The 19,650-nt window shown below is 43.1% G+C and overlaps 1 protein-coding gene across 5 annotated transcripts in view; it reads left to right on the top strand.

The window, feature by feature from the left end:
- The window catches only part of LOC121586733 (thyroid hormone receptor-associated protein 3), a 29,813-nt gene extending 11,715 nt beyond the window's left edge, over positions 1-18,098 (top strand). Inside the window, exons 1-10 of one of the 5 annotated variants that reach the window (XM_041903677.2) lie at positions 1,685-3,165; positions 4,239-5,165; positions 5,889-6,629; positions 6,998-7,170; positions 7,738-7,849; positions 8,244-8,328; positions 13,353-13,534; positions 15,443-15,638; positions 15,924-16,068; positions 16,272-16,363. In XM_041903677.2, coding sequence (XP_041759611.2) covers positions 3,029-3,165; positions 4,239-5,165; positions 5,889-6,629; positions 6,998-7,170; positions 7,738-7,849; positions 8,244-8,328; positions 13,353-13,534; positions 15,443-15,638; positions 15,924-16,068; positions 16,272-16,276 — 2,703 coding nt within the window. In that variant the 5' untranslated portion in view covers positions 1,685-3,028 and the 3' untranslated portion in view covers positions 16,277-16,363. Of the gene's footprint in view, positions 1-1,684; positions 3,166-4,238; positions 5,166-5,888; positions 6,630-6,997; positions 7,171-7,737; positions 7,850-8,243; positions 8,329-13,352; positions 13,535-15,442; positions 15,639-15,923; positions 16,069-16,271 lie in introns of those variants that run through there. The other 4 variants (XM_041903675.2, XM_041903676.2, XM_045226402.1 and 1 more) reach the window with 4 other exon arrangements.
- Positions 18,099-19,650: the final 1,552 nt, after the last annotated feature.

Below are 19,650 nucleotides of genomic sequence, written 5' to 3'. Positions count from 1 at the left end.
TTGCTATGTCGATTAGCCAAGGTTTGAAATGCTCCTGATTGGTTGCTGACCTCCAGCAGTTATGCGTGGACTATGTATGCTATATTTGGGCCTCAATTCATGACATGTTTCATTTGTTATCACCAACATGTGAAGTTCATAGTAGCATGTCAAATTGGGTGCATGACATGTTTCATTTGTCAGCACCAACATGTGAAGTTCATAGGAGCATGTCAAATTGGGTGTCAAATGACCGCTGAGTCATAAATGTGTTACAAAGTATCTATAACCGTATATCATGCTTTATAAAGGGTTCATAAATGTGGCGTAACTGTGTGACATAATCGCCAATATCAAATATGACATAACCATGTGCTTTATAAAGGGTGACATGTTGGGTGGAAGGATTGGATTACTCTCTGAAGTAAAGTCATGTTAGTCACATTACACCTAATCTCATTCACAGACACTTCCGCCCAAATGTGCGGAAGGTCTGGAGGACCAACGCATCAGACTTGGCCTTTATTAGTTAGGGTTAGGTTTAAAATAACATTTTAAGAGGATACATTGTGGAAGTGGGCAGGGTTTAGCCATTATTATGACTTTTTTACTGTGTTAACTAGTGACGATGACAAAATGTTGGCACCATTGTAACAGGTTGTAATCAAGCCCTGGTCTCCAGCATGGGAACAGATGAGGAACACCTGGTGCGGTGGTCTCAGGTTGGACTACTCCAAATCATCTTGGCTCCGACACACACAAAAGCTTTACAGGTCCATCAACCCATTTAAATACCTCACACTCTACAGTAACCTGTGGACCATGAGAGAACCTTCATAAATCAGTAGAATGTTAATAACCTATTTATTGACACTGATGTAGTGTCCTGTAATACTTAGTTTTACGTGAGACATCTTCGGTCATTCATAACACATCCATAAAGACTATATCACATGATGCTTTACTTAATTTAAAGTCAGACACCTTTTTGTAATTTATAACACATACATGAAGCCTTAATGATGTAAACACAAATGTATTAACACGTAGGGAATTATCACTAACAGCTAAAACAAATAAACATTAAAGACATGTTTAAACCATACATGTCCTTTTATTCTCCCCAATTGGTAGTTACATCGCTGCAACTCGGGAGAGGCGAAGGTCGAGAGCCATGCGTCTTCCTAAATACGACCCTGCCAAGCCGCACTGCTTCTTGACACACTGCTCGCTTAACCCGGAAGCCAGCCGCACCAATGTGTCGGAAGAAACAACTGGCGAACGAAGTCAGCTTGCAGGCAACCGGCCGGCCACAAGTAGTCACTAGAGCGCAATGGGACAAGGAAATCCCGGCCGGCCAAACCTATGGGTCTCCCACAGCCTTAGATCGAACCCGGGGCTGTTTGGTGGCGGAGCTCATTAAAATAATAGCCAGTGTGTGGTCCTCTGTAGCTCAATTGGTAGAGCATGGCGCTTGTAACGCCAGGGTAGTGGGTTCGATCCCCGGGACCACCCATACGTAAAAATGTATGCGCACATGACTGTAAGTCGCTTTGGATAAAAGCATCTGCTAAATGGCATATTATTATTATTATTAGAATAATACCCAAATATGCAAAGGAGGATATTGCATATTTCTACCTTTGTGTACCTATTTAGGATACATCACCATAAAGAGAATGACATGAATATCCATAATTATGCATTTCTGTGTAGTACAGATCAGAGGCCCATGATGAAATTCCATTACCGCAATTCTGTTACCGGGTATAAATCCACGTCACTTACTGTAGTTCAATAACCAAAATAGATTTTTTCAAACTCAAGGTGTCATGTCATAGCTGACACCCCATTCTTTCTGCAGACGTTCATGGCATAATATTTGAGTGTGCTTGGAAGGGGTTGCAGTGGTGCTGAAGCATACACTTGCTTTTTTATTTCCTGCCTCAAAACCCATGCGTTTCCTGTGCTTTATGGTGAGTTGGTGTGCATATTAACTGCAGAGCCACAACAGCTTTCTATTGGTTACGGGCCTTACTCAGGGTCTGGTGCACTTTATACAAAGGAAATTGATGTGTGTGGGAAAGAGCTCTGGTGCTGTGATGGCACACTTGCCTCAGTGAGACTTGGTACTTGGCTATTGTAATGTCCTCTGCCACTACTACACAGACCTTTGACTTGCACCAAAAACATTTCAGAATTATTTGCATTACCTGCACCTCTCTGATTCAGAGGGGTTGGGTTAAATGCAGAAGACACATTTCGGTTGAATGAACTGACTATATATCCCCTTTCTCTTTCCTTTACTAGGATAATTGCATTCCTTAGTAGGCTACATGCTAAACATCTACCTAGTGCTTTTACTATGTCGTTGTGTAGCCCTAAATGGAAATTCCTCGGCAGTGGTCCGGCTCCAATGTTGTTCATTTGCAAGGGAAATTCGTTTGAGTGTGACGCCACTGGCCACTCTTGCTGCTGGCAGAATGGTTTTGTGGAGTCTATTAAAATGAAATGCATGGCAGCTCTTTTCCGGGGAGTGGCACTGCATGGCATGGTACTATTATGCCATGGTCTTGAGTTCTGTGAGTTCTGAAAAGAGATGGCTTGAAGCTGAAAGTCAATGCTGGACCTGGATTGGCCTGTCACTGTTTACAGTGTGTGAAATGTTACCTTCTCGCAAGACAAGATGGCACACACGCACAAACATGACTTATTTTAGATGTAAGCATTCCATGAAATGTTCCTTCATCAAAAGTACTCCATGTACCCACAAATCTTTAGCATTTGTGGGTACAGTGAAATTTTATCCAATGCAAAGATGCCTACATTGTTTAGTTTGAAAATGCCATACGTGCTGTATTATGTAATATTAGGCCATTTAATTCATAAAAACAGTGATTTTAGCTGTCCTAAATCCCTGTATATAGTAGCTGGCTGACTGAATTGCTCCTTTTAGCCGAGGTTTCTGGGCAGGCTGGCCAGCCAGTGTAATTGGCAAGCCGTGCCCCCTCCTTTTGCCTTGAAGGATTAGAGTAGACATTTTTCCCATATGGCCCATGTGACCCTCTTTCCACTAGGGCTCAGCATAAGAGATGCAGAGTGTCTTGCTCTCAATGTGAGTGTGCAATGCTGCTCGGTGAACTACTTTCTCTGCTCACTCTTTATTCCAATGAAAAAACACACTGGGTGAGTGCTTGTTATTTACTTTCAATGTATGGAGATGGGTCTGACTTAGGAGTACTAGATTGTTCTGTCAATGGTGCTTTTCTGTATGGATTTTGTGTGCTTTTAGTCTAAGTGATGTAATTTGAGGTCTTTTTCTGTAGTGTTGACTGTAGTTTGGATTTCTCATTGTTATTTGTGCAAGTTATCCATCTTTGCCTGCATAGGGATATTGACTGCAGTGTAAAGCTGCTGAGCAGTTTGAGATTTTAATGACTTTTAACTCATATGTTATTATCAAAGGATTCAGACTATTTACCAGGCTATTTATTGTTGGATCGTGCTGATATATGAGTAGTCTCAGAGATGTATCCTCTTTAAGTGAGATTGTTTTCTTTACTGTAGCTAAGATTGACCATATGGATCGACTAAATCGTAATACTTACAGAGGCGATAGATTGTTTAGAAACTGGAGAAACTTGTCTGGTGGTATCGAAGGCTACCTCTGTTATGCTTTAGCATCCATGGTGCTATGGAGCCACCATGTGGATTGGGTAGACCTCACAGCCATGTCTCTAGACGTGTCGAGAAGTCTGTTTTTCTCCACTGCTCCATTGTGCACCCCTGTATTCCCACTTCCCAGCAGTTAATTGTTAAGATGTGGTTTGCTACCTCCGTTAATAGATTTGTCAGATGCACACAGATGCATCATAGTGTGACATGTCATTACCTGTAAATGGGATTATGATATACTTTACAGAAACACAACTGCTAGGTACATTAGATTTTTTTCCTGTAACCAGCAAGCACTTTATTATTTTTTCAGCTGTAGACCCAATACATTGCTTATGGAAATGTGGACTTGAAAACAACATTTGTTGGCCTAATTGTTTCAATGGTTTTGGATGGCGGACAACATCACTTTCATAAGCAACACCAAGAAATGAATTTCTCACGCTATAATGTTGTTTATAGCCTTTTTCCTCAAAGCACTTTTTTTTTGCTAATGAGATTTATACAACGGAATCTTCTCTTTGTCTTCCCTCCCTTTCATCTCTCTCTCTCTTCTCCCTTGTCTCTTTCTCCCACTTTCAAAGCTCTAGGTCCCGCACTCGCTCGCGCTCCAGATCTCATTCTCCATCCCACAATAACCGAGAGCGGAACTACCCAAGGGAGTACCAGAATAATAACCGCGAGTTCCGGGGCTACCACCGAGGCTTCCGGAGGCCCTACTACTTCAGAGGCCGAGGGCGTGGCTACTTCCCACGGGGGCGCTTCCAGAGGGGTGGGGGAGGCGGCTACAACAACAACTACCGCCCCAATAACTGGCAGAACTACAGGCAGCACCCCCAACAGCAGCAGCAGCAGCAACAACAGCAGCAGCAACACCCCCACCCCCACAGCCCGAGACGGGGACGATCCCGTACCCCTAAAAAGCGCTCTGGTAGCCCTCGTTCCCACAGCCACTCCAAGTACTCGGACCGCTCTTCCTCGCCCCCATCCCGCCGCTCCCGCCACTCCTCGCATTCTTCCTCTCCCACACGCAGGTCAGGCTCTGGGTCGGCCACGCAGAACTCTAAGGATGTCAAGGAGGAGCGTTCTGCCTCCAAGGACATCCAGAAGAGAGAAGGAGGAGGAGGAGGAGATGGCGAGCCCGTGGAGATCACAGGGGGGTCTGCAGGGCCTGATGGGGGCGCCGGTGGGGACAAGCCCAAGGCTAACTGGCAGGGCATGACGGATCACAGCAATAGCACCAGCCCCAAGAGGTCAAGTCCTCAGGTGCGCTCAGCTGTTATCATTGGTCAGGGCGCACCAGCAACGACCCAGGCTAGTCCCTCTCCTAACAGCACTAATGCTAATGGCCCCAATTCCAATGGTGCCCCCTCATGGCAGACACAGACGGTGGGCAGCTCGCCTTCCAGCAAAAGCCCTTCTCAGAAAAGCCCCACACCTGTGTTCTCTGGCTTTGGCTTCTTCTCTAAAGAGGACAACCTGGCAGGAGATAAAGCAGCTATGTTCAAAAGGTAAGACAAACATTTGTCTCCTTTTCTCTATGAAATATCTTTAGAAGTGAAAGGTTAATACACATACTACCATGTTTTTCTCATTTGTAGTGCAGGAATATTCTGCCCCAAAGTTGATTTTTGTCAACATTTCGGTAAAATACCCTTTTCAAGGCTAGGAAAAACCTTTCATTTCATTTAGTGAGGTTAGTGCATAGTTATAACGTGCCAATTTTAATTCTGTATGAGTCTAGGAGTCTTCCTCTGAGAGTATTTTATTTGTATTTAGAATTCATGGATCTTTCCCAATGCGTCATGCACCACATAGAATACTTTGTCCCTAGTATTTTTCCTTTGCCCTAAGCCCTTGGGGAAGTGGTGGTAGTCATAGCAATGCTGAAACAGGAGTTTGTAAGTTGAGAAGGCATTACGGACCCTTGGGAGTTTTGAGATGTGTGTGTTTTCTTGGCCAGTCAACGCTGCACTAACCATGACAAATCCCTTATGGCTTGGGCTTTTGAAGAAGGGATATATTTTGCTGGCTGTCAGCTTCTGTGTTTATAACTGTATCATCCATTACCCTAAGTCATCCACAATGAAGGGGATTTTTACCTACACCATTGACAAGCGTCCTTATTTATTTCACATTGTTTGTGTAATAAAGTTGCAGGGCACTCACCTGAACAGTTGTCCAAGATGCATTTAAACACAGTTGTTTCTCTTTCTCTCTTCGCCATTGTCTAGGTTCTTGGAAGAGCACAATCATAAGAAAAAGCAGTCCGGTTGGGAGAATGGCAGAGAGATGGAAACCAATGGTGGGGATGTGGAGCGGGAGAAAGGGAATGGCATGAAGTCCTCTGGGGGCATCTTTGACAGAGAGCCCGACAAAGGGGAGAAGGAGAAGTACAAGTACAGGGAAGACTTTGACGATGAGGGAAATGTGTCGTTGAACAGCTTCTTGAAAGCCTCCCCTTTCTTTTCCTGCGATGGTGAGGAAGAGGACGAGGAGATGATACCCGAGCCCCGTCCCAAGGTGCTCCGCAAAGACCGTGACCGGGAGGACGACGAGTCGCCCAAGCTCAAGAGCAAAGTCACCCTCTCGGCCCGCAAGCTATTCGAGGAGCGCTTCGGCAAGTGGGAGGACCTGGCCTACTTGCAGGTGGCTGCCAAAGACAACGATCTTGACGCCATGGCGGAGGAGATTTACCGCAGCCGGAAGCAGGAGAAGGCGGCGGCCATAGCTGCAGCCCTGGCCAAGAGAGAGGCCATAGCGGGCATGCTCAGAGGCTTCTCCCCGGAGAATGTCAGCAAAGGCAGGAGGAAGGAGAAAGCTGCCTCCAGCCCACCCCCCACACCCCCACCACGGAGGAACTCTGACCGAGAGATGTTCATGGTCAGGGGGGAGGACTCTCCCCCAAGGGCCTCTGGGAAAAGAGGAACGGAGTTCAGTGTCAGAATGGATTCCCTCAGAGATGACGTGGCAAGGTAAGCAGTATGCACCATCATCATATAGATTCACATAGAGACTCTGATGCCTTATCGACTTGGATAGGTTTCACTCTCCATTAGCAGGAAGCCATGAATCATGAGACACGCTCTTTGGCTCAGGCCTGGACCATGTTTTATAGCCTCTTTGAGTCATAGTTCTATGAAACCCTGAGCTTTATCAAAATGAATAAAGATGTGTACTAAGACAATTGAAATAATGAAATTACCCCTCCTGATTCAATCTTTCAGGTGTTGTTTATAGAAGTCTCATGAGAAAGATCCCATTCTCTTTGTTCTCTGTTTATTCTTGCCAAAAAGGGCAAAGGTGAAACATCAAATGAAATGTTGTTTTGTCTCTTCCCCAGCTCCTCTGGTGTTATGGTTGGTGAGCGAAGGTTATCACGGGATCTTGTGCATCCTACTAAAAAGGAGCAGGAGTTTCACTCTATCTTCCAGCACATTCAGGCCACAGAGTTACAAAGGAGTCCCTTAGAGCTGTTTGCCCAGCACATTGTCACCATCGTCCACTACATAAAAGGTGACTGACCTCGCTCACTTCTGATCCTTTACAACTGACCAGTCTCTCTGCCAGCTGTGCTTTAACACAGGTGTAAGTTAAGGTGCAATTGCAATATCAAAAGGTTTATATAGACTATACAGTGTATCATTTGATAGGTCAAACTGAAAAGGGTTGCCAAGTGCTTGTGAAATAGCTTGGCCAGTATGCCTAGCTAGCCCTGCCATGCATTGCAATCCTGTGTGGGAATGATTATTGAAAAATATTTCTGTACATCGAAAAAATTATTTTTTTCAGCCACAAATGGTATGTAATTTAATTTGATTTCAATAAGTTTTCCAAAAAAGTTTTTCATTGCTATGAAAACATTTGCATGGTTATTATACATTTTATGACCCTATGGGGCTAATGAAATCACATTGAAATATAGATAACCTTTGATGGAGTAGCTGAAAATATTGTTTTTATGGTCACAAGCTAATACTGTACGTAACTTATGAATTTAAAGGAATGGGAAAGTGCATTGGCGCAGAATGTACGGTCATATATCTGTTGTGTAACACAAGTTCTGGTTCCTGTTCATTACAGCACAGCACTTTCCATCCAACGGAATTACTCTAAATGAGCGATTTGCCATGTACCAAAGAAGAGCTGCGGAAAAGGAAATGATGAAGCCAAGAAAGAGCCCAGAGATACACAGGTAGAGTCGCCTTCTGAGTGACCCTCTCACCTTCAGTGTGCTGTGGCATCACCTCTAGATTTATCAAAGCTTGCACAGGTATTTTTCACACCTTTTGTCATTCAGTGCACGTTCAATGGTGGTCTTGTTTGCTACGTGATATCCTGGAGTTATTTGGGTCTATACATTGCTCGTAGACTATTCATTTCAGTCCTCATCTGATCATCACTGAAACTAAGAATAATTATTTGCAGTCATTTCAGTCCTCACCTGAGCAGCACAGACTTGAAACTAAGAGTAATTCATTGCAGTCATTTCAGTCCTCATCTGAACAGCACTGACCTAAAATGTTTTATAGTAATCCCTTGCTTATGAGCTGTGGCAAAGTTAGACCTTGTGTATTTCTCTCTTGCAGGAGAATTGATGTTTCTCCCAGTGCTTTTAAGAAACACTCTCACCTGTTTGAGGGAATGAAAAACTCCGGGGATGGCAGTTACAAGGTGACTGAACATTTTGAAATATGAAGTATTTTGGAAAACTGACAAAACAACAGCAAGCGAGCGAGTGAGCCAGCCATCCACTTTTAGACTGCGTTCTCCATCTAAGCCTGTGCTTTTCTTTGAAGGGAGATGCATAACGTCTAAAAGCAAAGCAAATGCAAAACGAGGCACATTCAATTTGTTGTGTGTTATATACTCCTCCACCACGTATGATGATTTGGTTATACTGTGGGTACAAGCCTGCCTGAGGCCATTGAGTCGAAAAACATGAGGGGTCAGAAATGGAAACGGCCAATTGCTCCTGTGTCCAAGCCATTCAAAGGACTCTAAACAAATGTCATAGTAAGTATTATTCTTCAACAAATAAGGCAAAATATAGTCAAAAGCAAAACCTGTTGTACTTTTGGAGTGCTTATACAGTCTATAGGCCTACTTATAACTTTGGTCATTTGATGATATCTGACTGAGACCATTTTGTGGTATGACTAAATTGAACTCGCTTCAAAACTGAAACATTTTAGGGGAATGAAACAGCGTGAAAGTGAATGAACTCAGCCTTTAAGAGATTGTAACCTCATTATGTCCGGTTGTGTTGCAGAGGTTCAACATTGTGTTGTGCAGACCTGGGAAAGTACACTGATCAAATATATATACGCAACGTGCAACAATTTCGAAGATTTTACTGAGTTACAGTTCATTGCTGACATTGCTCGTCCATATATTTATATATTCTTAATTCCATTGCTTTACTTAGATTTGTGTGTATTGGGTATATGTTGTGAAATTGTTAGAAATTACTGCACTGTTGGAGCTAGAAACACAAGCATTTCGCTACACCCGCAATAACATCTGCTAAACACGTGTATGTGACCAATACAATTTTATTTTATTTTATTTATAAGGAAATCAGTCAGTTGAAATAAATAAATTAGGCCCTAGTCTATGGATTTCACATGACTGGGAATACAGATATGCACCTGTTGGTCACAGATACACTATATATACAAAAGTAAGCAACACTCACTACCGAGTTCCAAATTGCCTCTGGAAGCAATGTTAGCACAATAACTGTTTGTCGGGAGCTTCATGAAATGGGTTTCCATGGCCGAGCAACCGCACACAAGCTTCAGATAACCATGCGCAATATCAAGCGTCTGTCCGTGGTTGCAACACTCACTACCGAGTTCCAAATTGCCTCTGGAAGCAATGTTAGCACAATAACTGTTTGTCGGGAGCTTCATGAAATGGGTTTCCATGGCCGAGCAACCGCACACAAGCTTCAGATAACCTTTGGAGTTGTGTAAAGCTTGCCGCCATTGGACTCTGGAGCAGTGGAAACGCATTCTCTGGAGTGAGGAATCACGCATCACCATCTAGCAGTCCAATGGACAAATCTGGGTTTGGCAGATGCCAGGAGAACGCTACCTGCCCAAATACCATGTGCCAACTGTAAAGTTTGTTGGAGGAGGAATAATGGTATGGGGCTGTTTTTCATGGTTCGGGCTAGGCCCCTTAGTTCTAGTGAAGTGAGATCTTAACGCTACACCATACAATGACATTCTAGACAATTCTGTGCTTCCGAAGTTTGTGGCAACAGTTTGGGAAGGCCCTTTACTGTTTCAGCATGACAATGCCCCCGAACACAAAGCGAGGTCCATACAGAAATAGTTTGCCGAGATTGGTGTGGAGGAACTTGACTGGCCTGCACAGAGCCCTGACCTCAACCCCATCGAACATTTGCGATGAATTGGAATGCCGATTGCGAGCCAGGCCTAATCGCCCAACATCAGTGCCTGACCTCACTAATGCTCTTGTGGCTGAATAGAAGCAAGTCCCCGCAGCAATGTTCCAACATCTAGTGGAAAGCCTTCCCAGAAGAGTGGAGGCTGTTATGGCAGCAAAGGGGGAACAAACTCCATATTAATGCCCATGATTTTGGAATGAGCTGTTCGACAAGCAGGTGTCCACATACTTTTGGTCATGTAGTGTACATTTTTCCTATTTTGTTGCCTTACAACCTGGAATTAAACTTGATTTTTGGGGGGTTTGTATCATTTGATTTACACAACATGCCTACCACTTTGAAGATGCAAAATATTTTTTAGTGTGAAACAAACAAGAAATAAGACATAAAAACAGAAAACTTGAGCGTGCATAACTATTCACCCCCCGAAAGTCAATACTTTGTAGAGCCACCTTTTGCAGCAATTACAGCTGCAAGTCTCTTGGGGTATGTCTCTATAAGCTTGACACATCTAGCCACTGGGATTTTTGCCCATTCTTCAAGGCAAAACTGCTCCAGCTCCTTCAAGTTGGATGGGTTCCGCTGGTGTACAGCAATCTTTAAGTCATACCACAGATTCTTAATTGGATTTAGGTCTGGACTTTGACTAGGCCATTCCAAGACAGTGTTGCTTTAGCAGTATGCTTAGGGTCATTGTCCTGCTGGAAGGTGAACCTCCGTCCCAGTCTCAAATCTCTGGAAGACTGAAACAGGTTTCCCTCAAGAATTTCCCTGTATTTAGCGCCATCCATAATTCCTTTCTGACCAGTTTCCCAGTCCCTGCCGATGAAAAACATCCCCACAGCATGATGCTGCCACCACCATTCTTCACTGTGGGGATGGTGTTCTCGGGGTGGTGTGAGGTGTTGGGTTTGCGCCAGACATTTTCCTTGATGGCCAAAAAGCTCAATTTTTGTCTCATCTGACCAGAGTACCTTCTTTCATATATTTGGGGAGTCTCCCACATGCCTTTTGGCGAACACCAAACGTGTTTACTTATTTTTTTCTTTAAGCAATGGCTTTTTTATGGCCACTCTATAAGCTGTACACGCCAGCCCAGCTCTGGCGTGTACAGCTTATAGTGGTCCTATGGACAAATACTCCAATCTCCGCTGTGGAGCTTTGCAGCTCCTTTCGGGTTATCTTTGGTCTCTTTGTTGCCTCTCTGATTAATGCCCTCCTTACCTGGTCCATGAGTTTTGGTGGGCGGCCCTCTCTTGGCCGGTTTGCTGTGGTGCCATATACTTTCCATTTTTTTTATAATGGATTTAATGGTGCTCCGTGGGATGTTCAAAGTTTCAGATATTTGTTCTCCACAACTTTGTCCCTGACCTGTTTGGAGAGCTCCTTGGTCTTCATGGTTCCGCTTGCTTGGTGGTGCCCCTTGCATAGTGGTGTTGCAGACTCTGGGGCCTTTCAGAACAGGTGATCATGTGACAGATCATGTGACACTTAGATTGCACACAGGTGGACTTTATTTAACTAATTATGTGACTTCTGAAGGTAATTGGTTACAACAGATCTTATTTATGGATTTCATAGCAAAGGGCGTGAATACATATGCACGCACCACTTTTCCGCTATTTAAAAAAAATTATGTTTTGAAACAAGTTATTTTTTTCATTTCACTTCACCAGTTTTGACTATTTTGTGTATGTCCATTACATGAAATCCAAATAAAAAATCAATTTAAATTACAGATTGTAATGCAACAAAATAGGAAAAACGGCAAGGGGATGAATACTTTTGCAAGGCACTGTAGGGACGTGGATCAGGAAACCAGTCAGTATCTGGTGTGACCACCATTTTCCTCATGCAGCGCAACACATCTTCTTCGCATAGAGTTGATCAGGCTGTTGATTGTGGCCTGTGGAATGTTGTCCAACTCCACGAAGTTGCTGGATATTGGCGGGAACTGGAACATGCTGTCATACACGTTGATCCAGAGCATCCTAAACATGCTCAATGGGTGACTTGTCTGGTGAGTATGCAGGCCAGTGAAGAACTGGGACATTTTCAGCTTCCAGGAATTGTGTATAGATGCTTGCGACATGGGGCAGTGCATTATCATGCTGAAACATGAGGTGATGGCGGCGGATGAATGGCACAACAATGGGCCTCAGGATCTCGTTACGGTATCTCTGTGCATCAATAAAATGCAGTTGTGTTCGTTGTCCGTAGCTTATGCCTGCCCATACCATAACCCCACCGCCACCATGTGGCACTCAGCAAACCACTCGTCCACATGATGCCATACATGCCTTCTGCCATCTGTCCGGTACAGTTGAAACCCGGGATTCATCCGTGAAGAGCACAATTCTCCAGCGTGCCAGTGGCCATCGAAGGTGAGCATTTGCCCACTGAAGTCGGTTACGACGTCGAACTACAGTCAGGTCATGACCCTGGTGAGGACGACGAGCACGCAGATAAGCATTGCTGAGATGGTTTCTGACAGTTTGTGCAGAAATTATTTGCTTGTGCAAACCCATAGTTTCATCAGCTGTCTCAGACGATCCCGCAGGTGAAGAAGCCGGATGTGGAAATCCTGCGCTGGTGTGGTTACACGTGGTCTGCGATTGTGAGGCTGGTTGGATGTACTGCCAAATTCTCTAAAACATACATGGTAGAGAAATTAATCTTAAATTATCTGGCAATAGCTCTGCTGGACATTCCTGCAGTCATCCTGCCAATTGCATGCTCCCTCAAAACTTGAGTCATCTGTGGGATTGTGTTGTGTGACAAAACTGCACATTTTAGAATGGCCTTTTATTGTCCCCAGCATAAGGTGCACTTGTGTAATGATCATGCTGTTTAATCAGCTTCTTGATATGCCACACCTGTCAGGTGGATGGATTATCTTGGCGAAGGAGAAATGCTCACTAACATGAATGTAAACAAATGTGTGCACAAAATTTGAGAGAAATACGTTTTTTGTGCTTATGCAAGATTGCTGGGATATTTTATTTCAGCTCATGAAACATGGGACCAACACTTTGTGTTCATATTTTTGTTCAGTGTAGTTCCAGAATGGTCTGTTTTCACTTATGCCGGTCAAATGTAACACAGCAGCCGTTAAACTGGCAGTTCTCAGAGTTTGTCGGTTATTTATGGTCTTGGAACAGTTCTCCCGGCCCCTCACATGTAGTGTACAAACAAGACTGACTGCAGACTGACAGCACCTCTCCATGCTAACCCATAGCATGTCCATGTCCTTGTGTTCTTTTTCTTTTTACCTGTACAGGACGAAGGTAAAAACATTAAGGGTGACTCAATGGACCTTCGTCTGGATATTGAGCGCCGTAAAAAATATTCCACCCGGGAGAGAGATTATAAACAGGATGGGGGGAGAGATTCAGGAGACTCCCCAGAAGCTAACAGGGAGAGGTCCGCTGAGAAATCCTCCAAGCACCACAAGAAGTCCAAGTATGTTCAACCAACTGACACTCTATAGCAGTGGTTCTCAAACCTCTCCTCTGGGCCCCCAGCCGTTCCATGTATTTGATTTATTCCATAGCTAGTACACTTTGTCAACTAATCATCAAGCCTTTGACTAGGTGAAACAGGTGAGCTAGTTCAGAGCTACAACAAAATTGTGAAAGGTCTGAGGGTCTCTGAGGAGGGGTTTGAGAACCACTGCTCTATCACTAGCATCACAATTACTTTACTTTACTACATTTACAGTGAGGTAAAAAAGTATTTGATCCCCTGCGGATTTTGTAAGTTTGCCCACTGACAAAGACATGATCAGTCTATAATTTTAATGGTAGGTTTATTTGAAGAGTGAGAGACAGAATAACAACAAAAAAATCCAGAAAATGCATGTAAAAAATGTTATAAATTGATTTGCATTTTAATGAGGGAAATAAGTATTTGACCCCTCTGCAAAACATGACTTAGTACTTGGTGGCAAAACCCTTGTTGGCAATCACAGAGGTCAGACGTTTCTTGTAGTTGGCTCTTTGCAGATCTTCTCCAAGTCATTAAGGTTTCAAGGCTGATGTTTGGCAACTCGAACCTTCAGCTCCCTCCACAGATTTTCTATGGGATTAAGGTCTGAGACTGGCTAGGCCACTCCAGGACCTTAATGTGCTTCTTCTTGAGCCACTCCTTTGTTGCCTTGGCCGTGTGTTTTGGGTCATTGTCATGCTGGAATACCCATCCACGACCCATTTTCAATGCCCTGGCTGAGGGAAGGAGGTTCTCACCCAAGAGTTGACGGTACATGGCCCCGTCCATCGTCCCTTTGATGCGGTGAAGTTGTCCTGTCCCCTTAGCAGAAAAACACCCCCAAAGCATAATGTTTCCACCTCCATGTTTGACGGTGGGGATGGTGTTCTTGGAGTCATAGGCAGCATTCCTCCTCCTCCAAACACGCCGAGTTGAGTTGATGGCAAAGAGCTCGATTTTGGTCTCATCTGACCACAACACTTTCATCCAGTTCTCCTCTGAATCATTCAGATGTTCATTGGCAAACTTCAGACGGGCCTGTACATGTGCTTTCTTGAGCAGGGGGAACTTGCGGGCGCTGCAGGATTTCAGTCCTTCACGGCGTAGTTACCAATTGTTTTCTTGGTGACTATGGTCCCAGCTGCCTTGAGATCATTGACAAGATCCTCCCGTGTAGTTCTGGGCTGATTCCTCACCGTTCTCATGATCATTGCAACTCCACGAGGTGAGATCTTGCATGGAGCACCAGGCCGAGGGAGATTGACAGGTCTTTTGTGTTTCTTCCATTTGCGAATAATCGCACCAACTGTTGTCACCTTCTCACCAAGCTGCTTGGCGATGGTCTTGTAGCCCATTCCAGCCTTGTGTAGGTCTACAATCTTGTCCCTGACATCCTTGGAGAGCTCTTTGGTCTTGGCCATGGTGGAGAGTTTGGAATCTGATTGATTGATTGCTTTTGTGGACAGGTGTCTTTTATACAGGTAACAAACTGAGATTTTGAGCACTCCCTTTAAGAGTGTGCTCCTAATCTCAGCTCGTTACCTGTATAAAAGACACCTGGGAGCCAGAAATCTTTCTGATTGAGAGGGGGTCAAATACTTATTTCCCTCATTAAAATGCAAATCAATTTATAACATTTTTGACATGCGTTTTTCTGGATTTTCGTTGTTGTTATTCTGTCTCTCACTGTTCAAATAAACCTACCATTAAAATTATAGACTGATCATGTCTTTGTCAGTGGGCAAACGTACAAAATCAGCACGGGATCAAATACTTTTTTCCCTCGCTGTACTTTACAAGTCATGTACATATCTACATCTAGCCAAGGTCTTACAAGACAAGCAATGGAGCCATATGTCAATAACAATAAACTGACTTTTAAAGGGGTTTTGGTCCCTCAACCTCTTCCTCCAGGAAAAACAAGAAGAAGCCATCTCGCTCTCGCTCCTCCTCTTCCTCTTCATCTGCCGAATCTCACAGGGGAGGAGACTACCCCCACGAAGGCTTTAACAAGGCCAGGCTGGGGCCTCGGGGAGACTATGGTGGCCCCATGGAGAGGGGACGAGGACGCGGAGGTTTTGTAAGTCTACTCATGGACGTGCACTCATATTAGTTTAGGAAATTAAAGGGTTTGATAAAGAATAGAATCATCAAGACAACAAGACAAAGTACAACCACAACTAACCTGAAACAAAACATTTAAAATATTAAAATATGTCAAATGCTGGCACGTTTGTCTTCTTCTTTGGCTTTGCACTTGGAAAGATTTTTACCGGAAATCACACTCATGGGCAGTTAATTAAATTTCTGCAATTGTCTTCTTGTCTTTATGATCTGGGTTCTCTGTGTCTGACTCATATTGCAGCAATTTAGAATAAGAGGAAGGGGCTGGAACAGGGGAAACAATAACACCAATGGTAATCCCCCTAACATGGACATACCAGTTCACCCCAAGAATGAGGACTGGGACCCAGAGTACACACCCAAGAGCCGAAAATACTACTTGGTAGGTTTGTACCCATGCCATTATAAATTATATCTTTGTTTCCTCTTGCCTATATATAATATTCCATCCTCAAATTAATTAATTCCTCAAATCAAATCGGTGAATTCACCAAATTCACAACTCCTTTGAACTTACTACCAAGTGAACTTGCTCACTTCAAGATATTAACTCTTTCTCTCTTTTCCTGTCTTTCCCTTTCTCCTTCAGCATGATGACAGGGAGGGCGAGAGGAAGTGGGTGGACAACCGAGGACGTGGAGGACGGGGAAACTTCCTGCGTGGCAGCAGGGGCCGTTTCATTATCCGGAAGGCCACCGTTGGCCCACCCAACAACAACAACAGCAGCCCAAAGTGGACACATGACAAGTTTCAGGTCAACAGGGGGGAGGAGGAGGGCGAGCCCCAAGAGGAGGATACAGAGCAGGACCACAAAGACCAGGAGAAGTCTGAAGACACTGTCCAATAAGAAACTACCTGGACTTGTCCAATAAGAAAATACCCTGCTCTCAGCCTTTATCCATCACAATGGCTGGACATGGGAGAGTTTTGCCAGTGCACAAATACACACATTAGGAATCAATCAGTGCTATTAAATGGAGAACGCTGTATGGTTTTATTTCTGGGGACTCTCTTTGACACAATACTTTACGCAACATTATGTTATACTTTTGTCAGGGTATAGCTAACTTGTGTTTTATCTGCTTATTGTGAACTGCTGTGTTGGAATAGGAAATATACGTAACCAACCTCTGCGCTTGATAGGTCAGCACTATGAACAGTGCATCTTAGTACAGGGCTGATGCAACATTGCATATCACTTCTTTTTTTTTTTTGCGAGAAAGTCTAATGCAAGAAAGTCACACCTTTTTGCAGAGCATGACAGGAGGATATTTTTGTTCCTTAGACTTGTTAAAATATGTCAGCCACATATTTATCTAATTAAATGACTTTTGAGGCCAAACAGATGAAAACTATACTAGAAGAGAAACATTTTTATATTTATTATACCGTAGTGATAAATCGTACACTATTATACTGGAGATATATTTTTAGACTAGTTTAGTCATCAACCGGAGAAAATGCAGTATACTGTTGACTTTAGCAAGTTTTAGGATTCAACTACGTAACCTATGGATTCAACTACGTAACCTACGTAGTTGATTCAACTGCTAGTCCAGCATCCTGCAAATGACCCCTCTGACAATGGGACCAAATCATAAAGGGTCAAAGGTTATATTCTACAGACCTGCACTGTGGAGTGACACAAGATGCTCACAGTCCCCCAGAAGGGCAAACAGAGACTGTTAACTAAAATGGCATACCCTGTCTGCAAAGTCACAATGGGCTACCTGGATGTTTGTTATCTTGTCTAGTTTGTTGAGAATCCTGTATTGGATTTTTTTATCTTGTACTTTTCAGAACTGTTAACTTGGTCTTGGGTCGGGTGTGTGTACTACTCAGCATTGGAAGTCTGTGCCTCAGAATATACCTTTGCAAAGTCATTCATTTATCTTTTGATTAGGCGACACAATTTGTAATTATTTGTAGCAACTAATGCTTCCTTTGTATGTTAAGAAAGAATGGTGAGTGATTATATCATGGCATTGATTAGCTCATGGGACACACTCATGCTTTGATGTGCTAGGTTTTCTTCATTGAATGGGGACTTTCCCCCTTGTGTAACGTCTTTTTTAAGTTTTGATTGCTGAGTAGTATGTGTGGGGTGCAACACAGTCAACTTTGGTTGAATATAAAATAAAATAAGTTCTAAGGTATTTGAATTTGATCTGAAATTATTTGTGCTGTTCAAGAAGATATAGTTTGTAAAAAAATGTTTGTAAGAAAAAGTAGGCTGTAGCACTATTTTGATTTGTATGTCTTGCTGTGGGTTGCACTGCTCTATAATGTACATGATATACGTTGTGGTTGACACTCATGTTACATTTTATGTGGTTGGGGGCAATTACTTTTTTTAATGGTTCCTGTAGCCAATGTTTTTCAGATGTAAATTAAAAAGAACTTCTGGTTAATTTAACATCTGTTAAATTTACTTCTGTGTTGCTTATTTTATGTATCTTTATTCAATAAGGAGTTGAAAATCTAACGTTTACATTATTGCCACCTGTCTATACTGTACTGGTAAGGTGAGCATAGGCCATACAGTACATGCACTAGACACAAAAGAGCAGAGATGTATAAGTCGTTATACTGACTTTCAGTACTGTATTCTGTGTATAGGGAAGAGAAGTGGTGAAAGCTTTGATTTACAGATGTAGGATCTTAATTTGATCACTCTTTTGTTGCTGAGAATTTTCCTGCATTGCAGGAAATGCAGATGAGCTTCATGATTTACATAAATTCACTGAAACCCCACTCTAACACACGGTTGGCACTCCAGTTTCCTTTTCACGTCATTTAACGCCTGATTTACTTAACAAAAGGCACATCTCGACCCTGTGTAGCTCAGTTGGTAGAGCATGGCGCTTGCAACGCCAGGGTTGTGGGTTCATTTCCCACGGGGGGCCAGTATGAAAAAAATATATATGCATCTACTAAAATGACTAAAATGTAAATGTAAATCTCAATAGGTGGTCCAGGTATGTCATGGTGGTCCTCTGTAGCTCAGCTGGTAGAGCATGGCGCTTGTAACGCCAAGGTAGTGGGTTCGATCCCCGAGGACCACCCATACACCAAAAAAAATTTATGCACGCATGACTGTAAATCGCTTTGGATAAAAGCGTCTGCTAAATGGCATATTATATGATTATTATAGCACAAGTGGAGGGGGTGGGTCTTTCCTCTTTTGTTCTCTATTGCTCCTCTATTGTTTATCAGGCAATGGAGAGGCTGATGACATCACAGATTCCCATCAAACCAACTCCTTGAATGGCCTACTCCTTGAAGTTTGCAGTTGTGTAAACATTTTTTTAAAAACTCTTTAGTGTGTGTATTTGACTGTATTTATGCTTGGGATATCGCTCTTCAACAGTAAAAGTTCAAAAATCGCTGTAGGACTTCTTTAACAGTATTGCACGTTTGTGTAGCCTACTTTAGGCCAGATAATAGCCTAACCACCACTCAATCAACATTATGGACTAAATATTTAAATCCTGTTGCTGCATGATTCTTGCTGTGACAATATAGGTCAAATTAAAATCCTACATCTGTAAACATGTTTAACAGGAAACCATTCAATGAAGTAAAACATAATTAGCAATAGAGGGTGAGAATTTTCACATAATGATAGCTGTCCATTCATAGAATAGCTTACATTGGGAGATTGCAGATAACGAGTATACTTGACTAAACCTGAACAACTCTGCAATGGTGTTCATGAAAAGGACATTGCTGCAGCAAATAGTAAATACATCACATTACTCTCTCAAGGTATTGGAAATGTGTCTTGGAGACTGCCTGGAGGGAGTACACACACACACACAATTACGTCACATTGTTTCTTTCCCATACAATGTGTGACAGCTACTTTACAGCTGAAAATATGTGGTCATGTACTTTTTTCACCCTTGCCTACTGTCTCTCTCTTTCGATTAGAAACCTGTCCCACCTGTTCTATCTCTCTCCTTCTC

The sequence above is a fragment of the Coregonus clupeaformis genome, chromosome 17 (genome assembly GCF_020615455.1).
Source record: "Coregonus clupeaformis isolate EN_2021a chromosome 17, ASM2061545v1, whole genome shotgun sequence".
NCBI classification, from domain to species: domain Eukaryota; kingdom Metazoa; phylum Chordata; class Actinopteri; order Salmoniformes; family Salmonidae; genus Coregonus; species Coregonus clupeaformis.
This window is presented reverse-complemented; position numbering and strand designations above follow the sequence as displayed.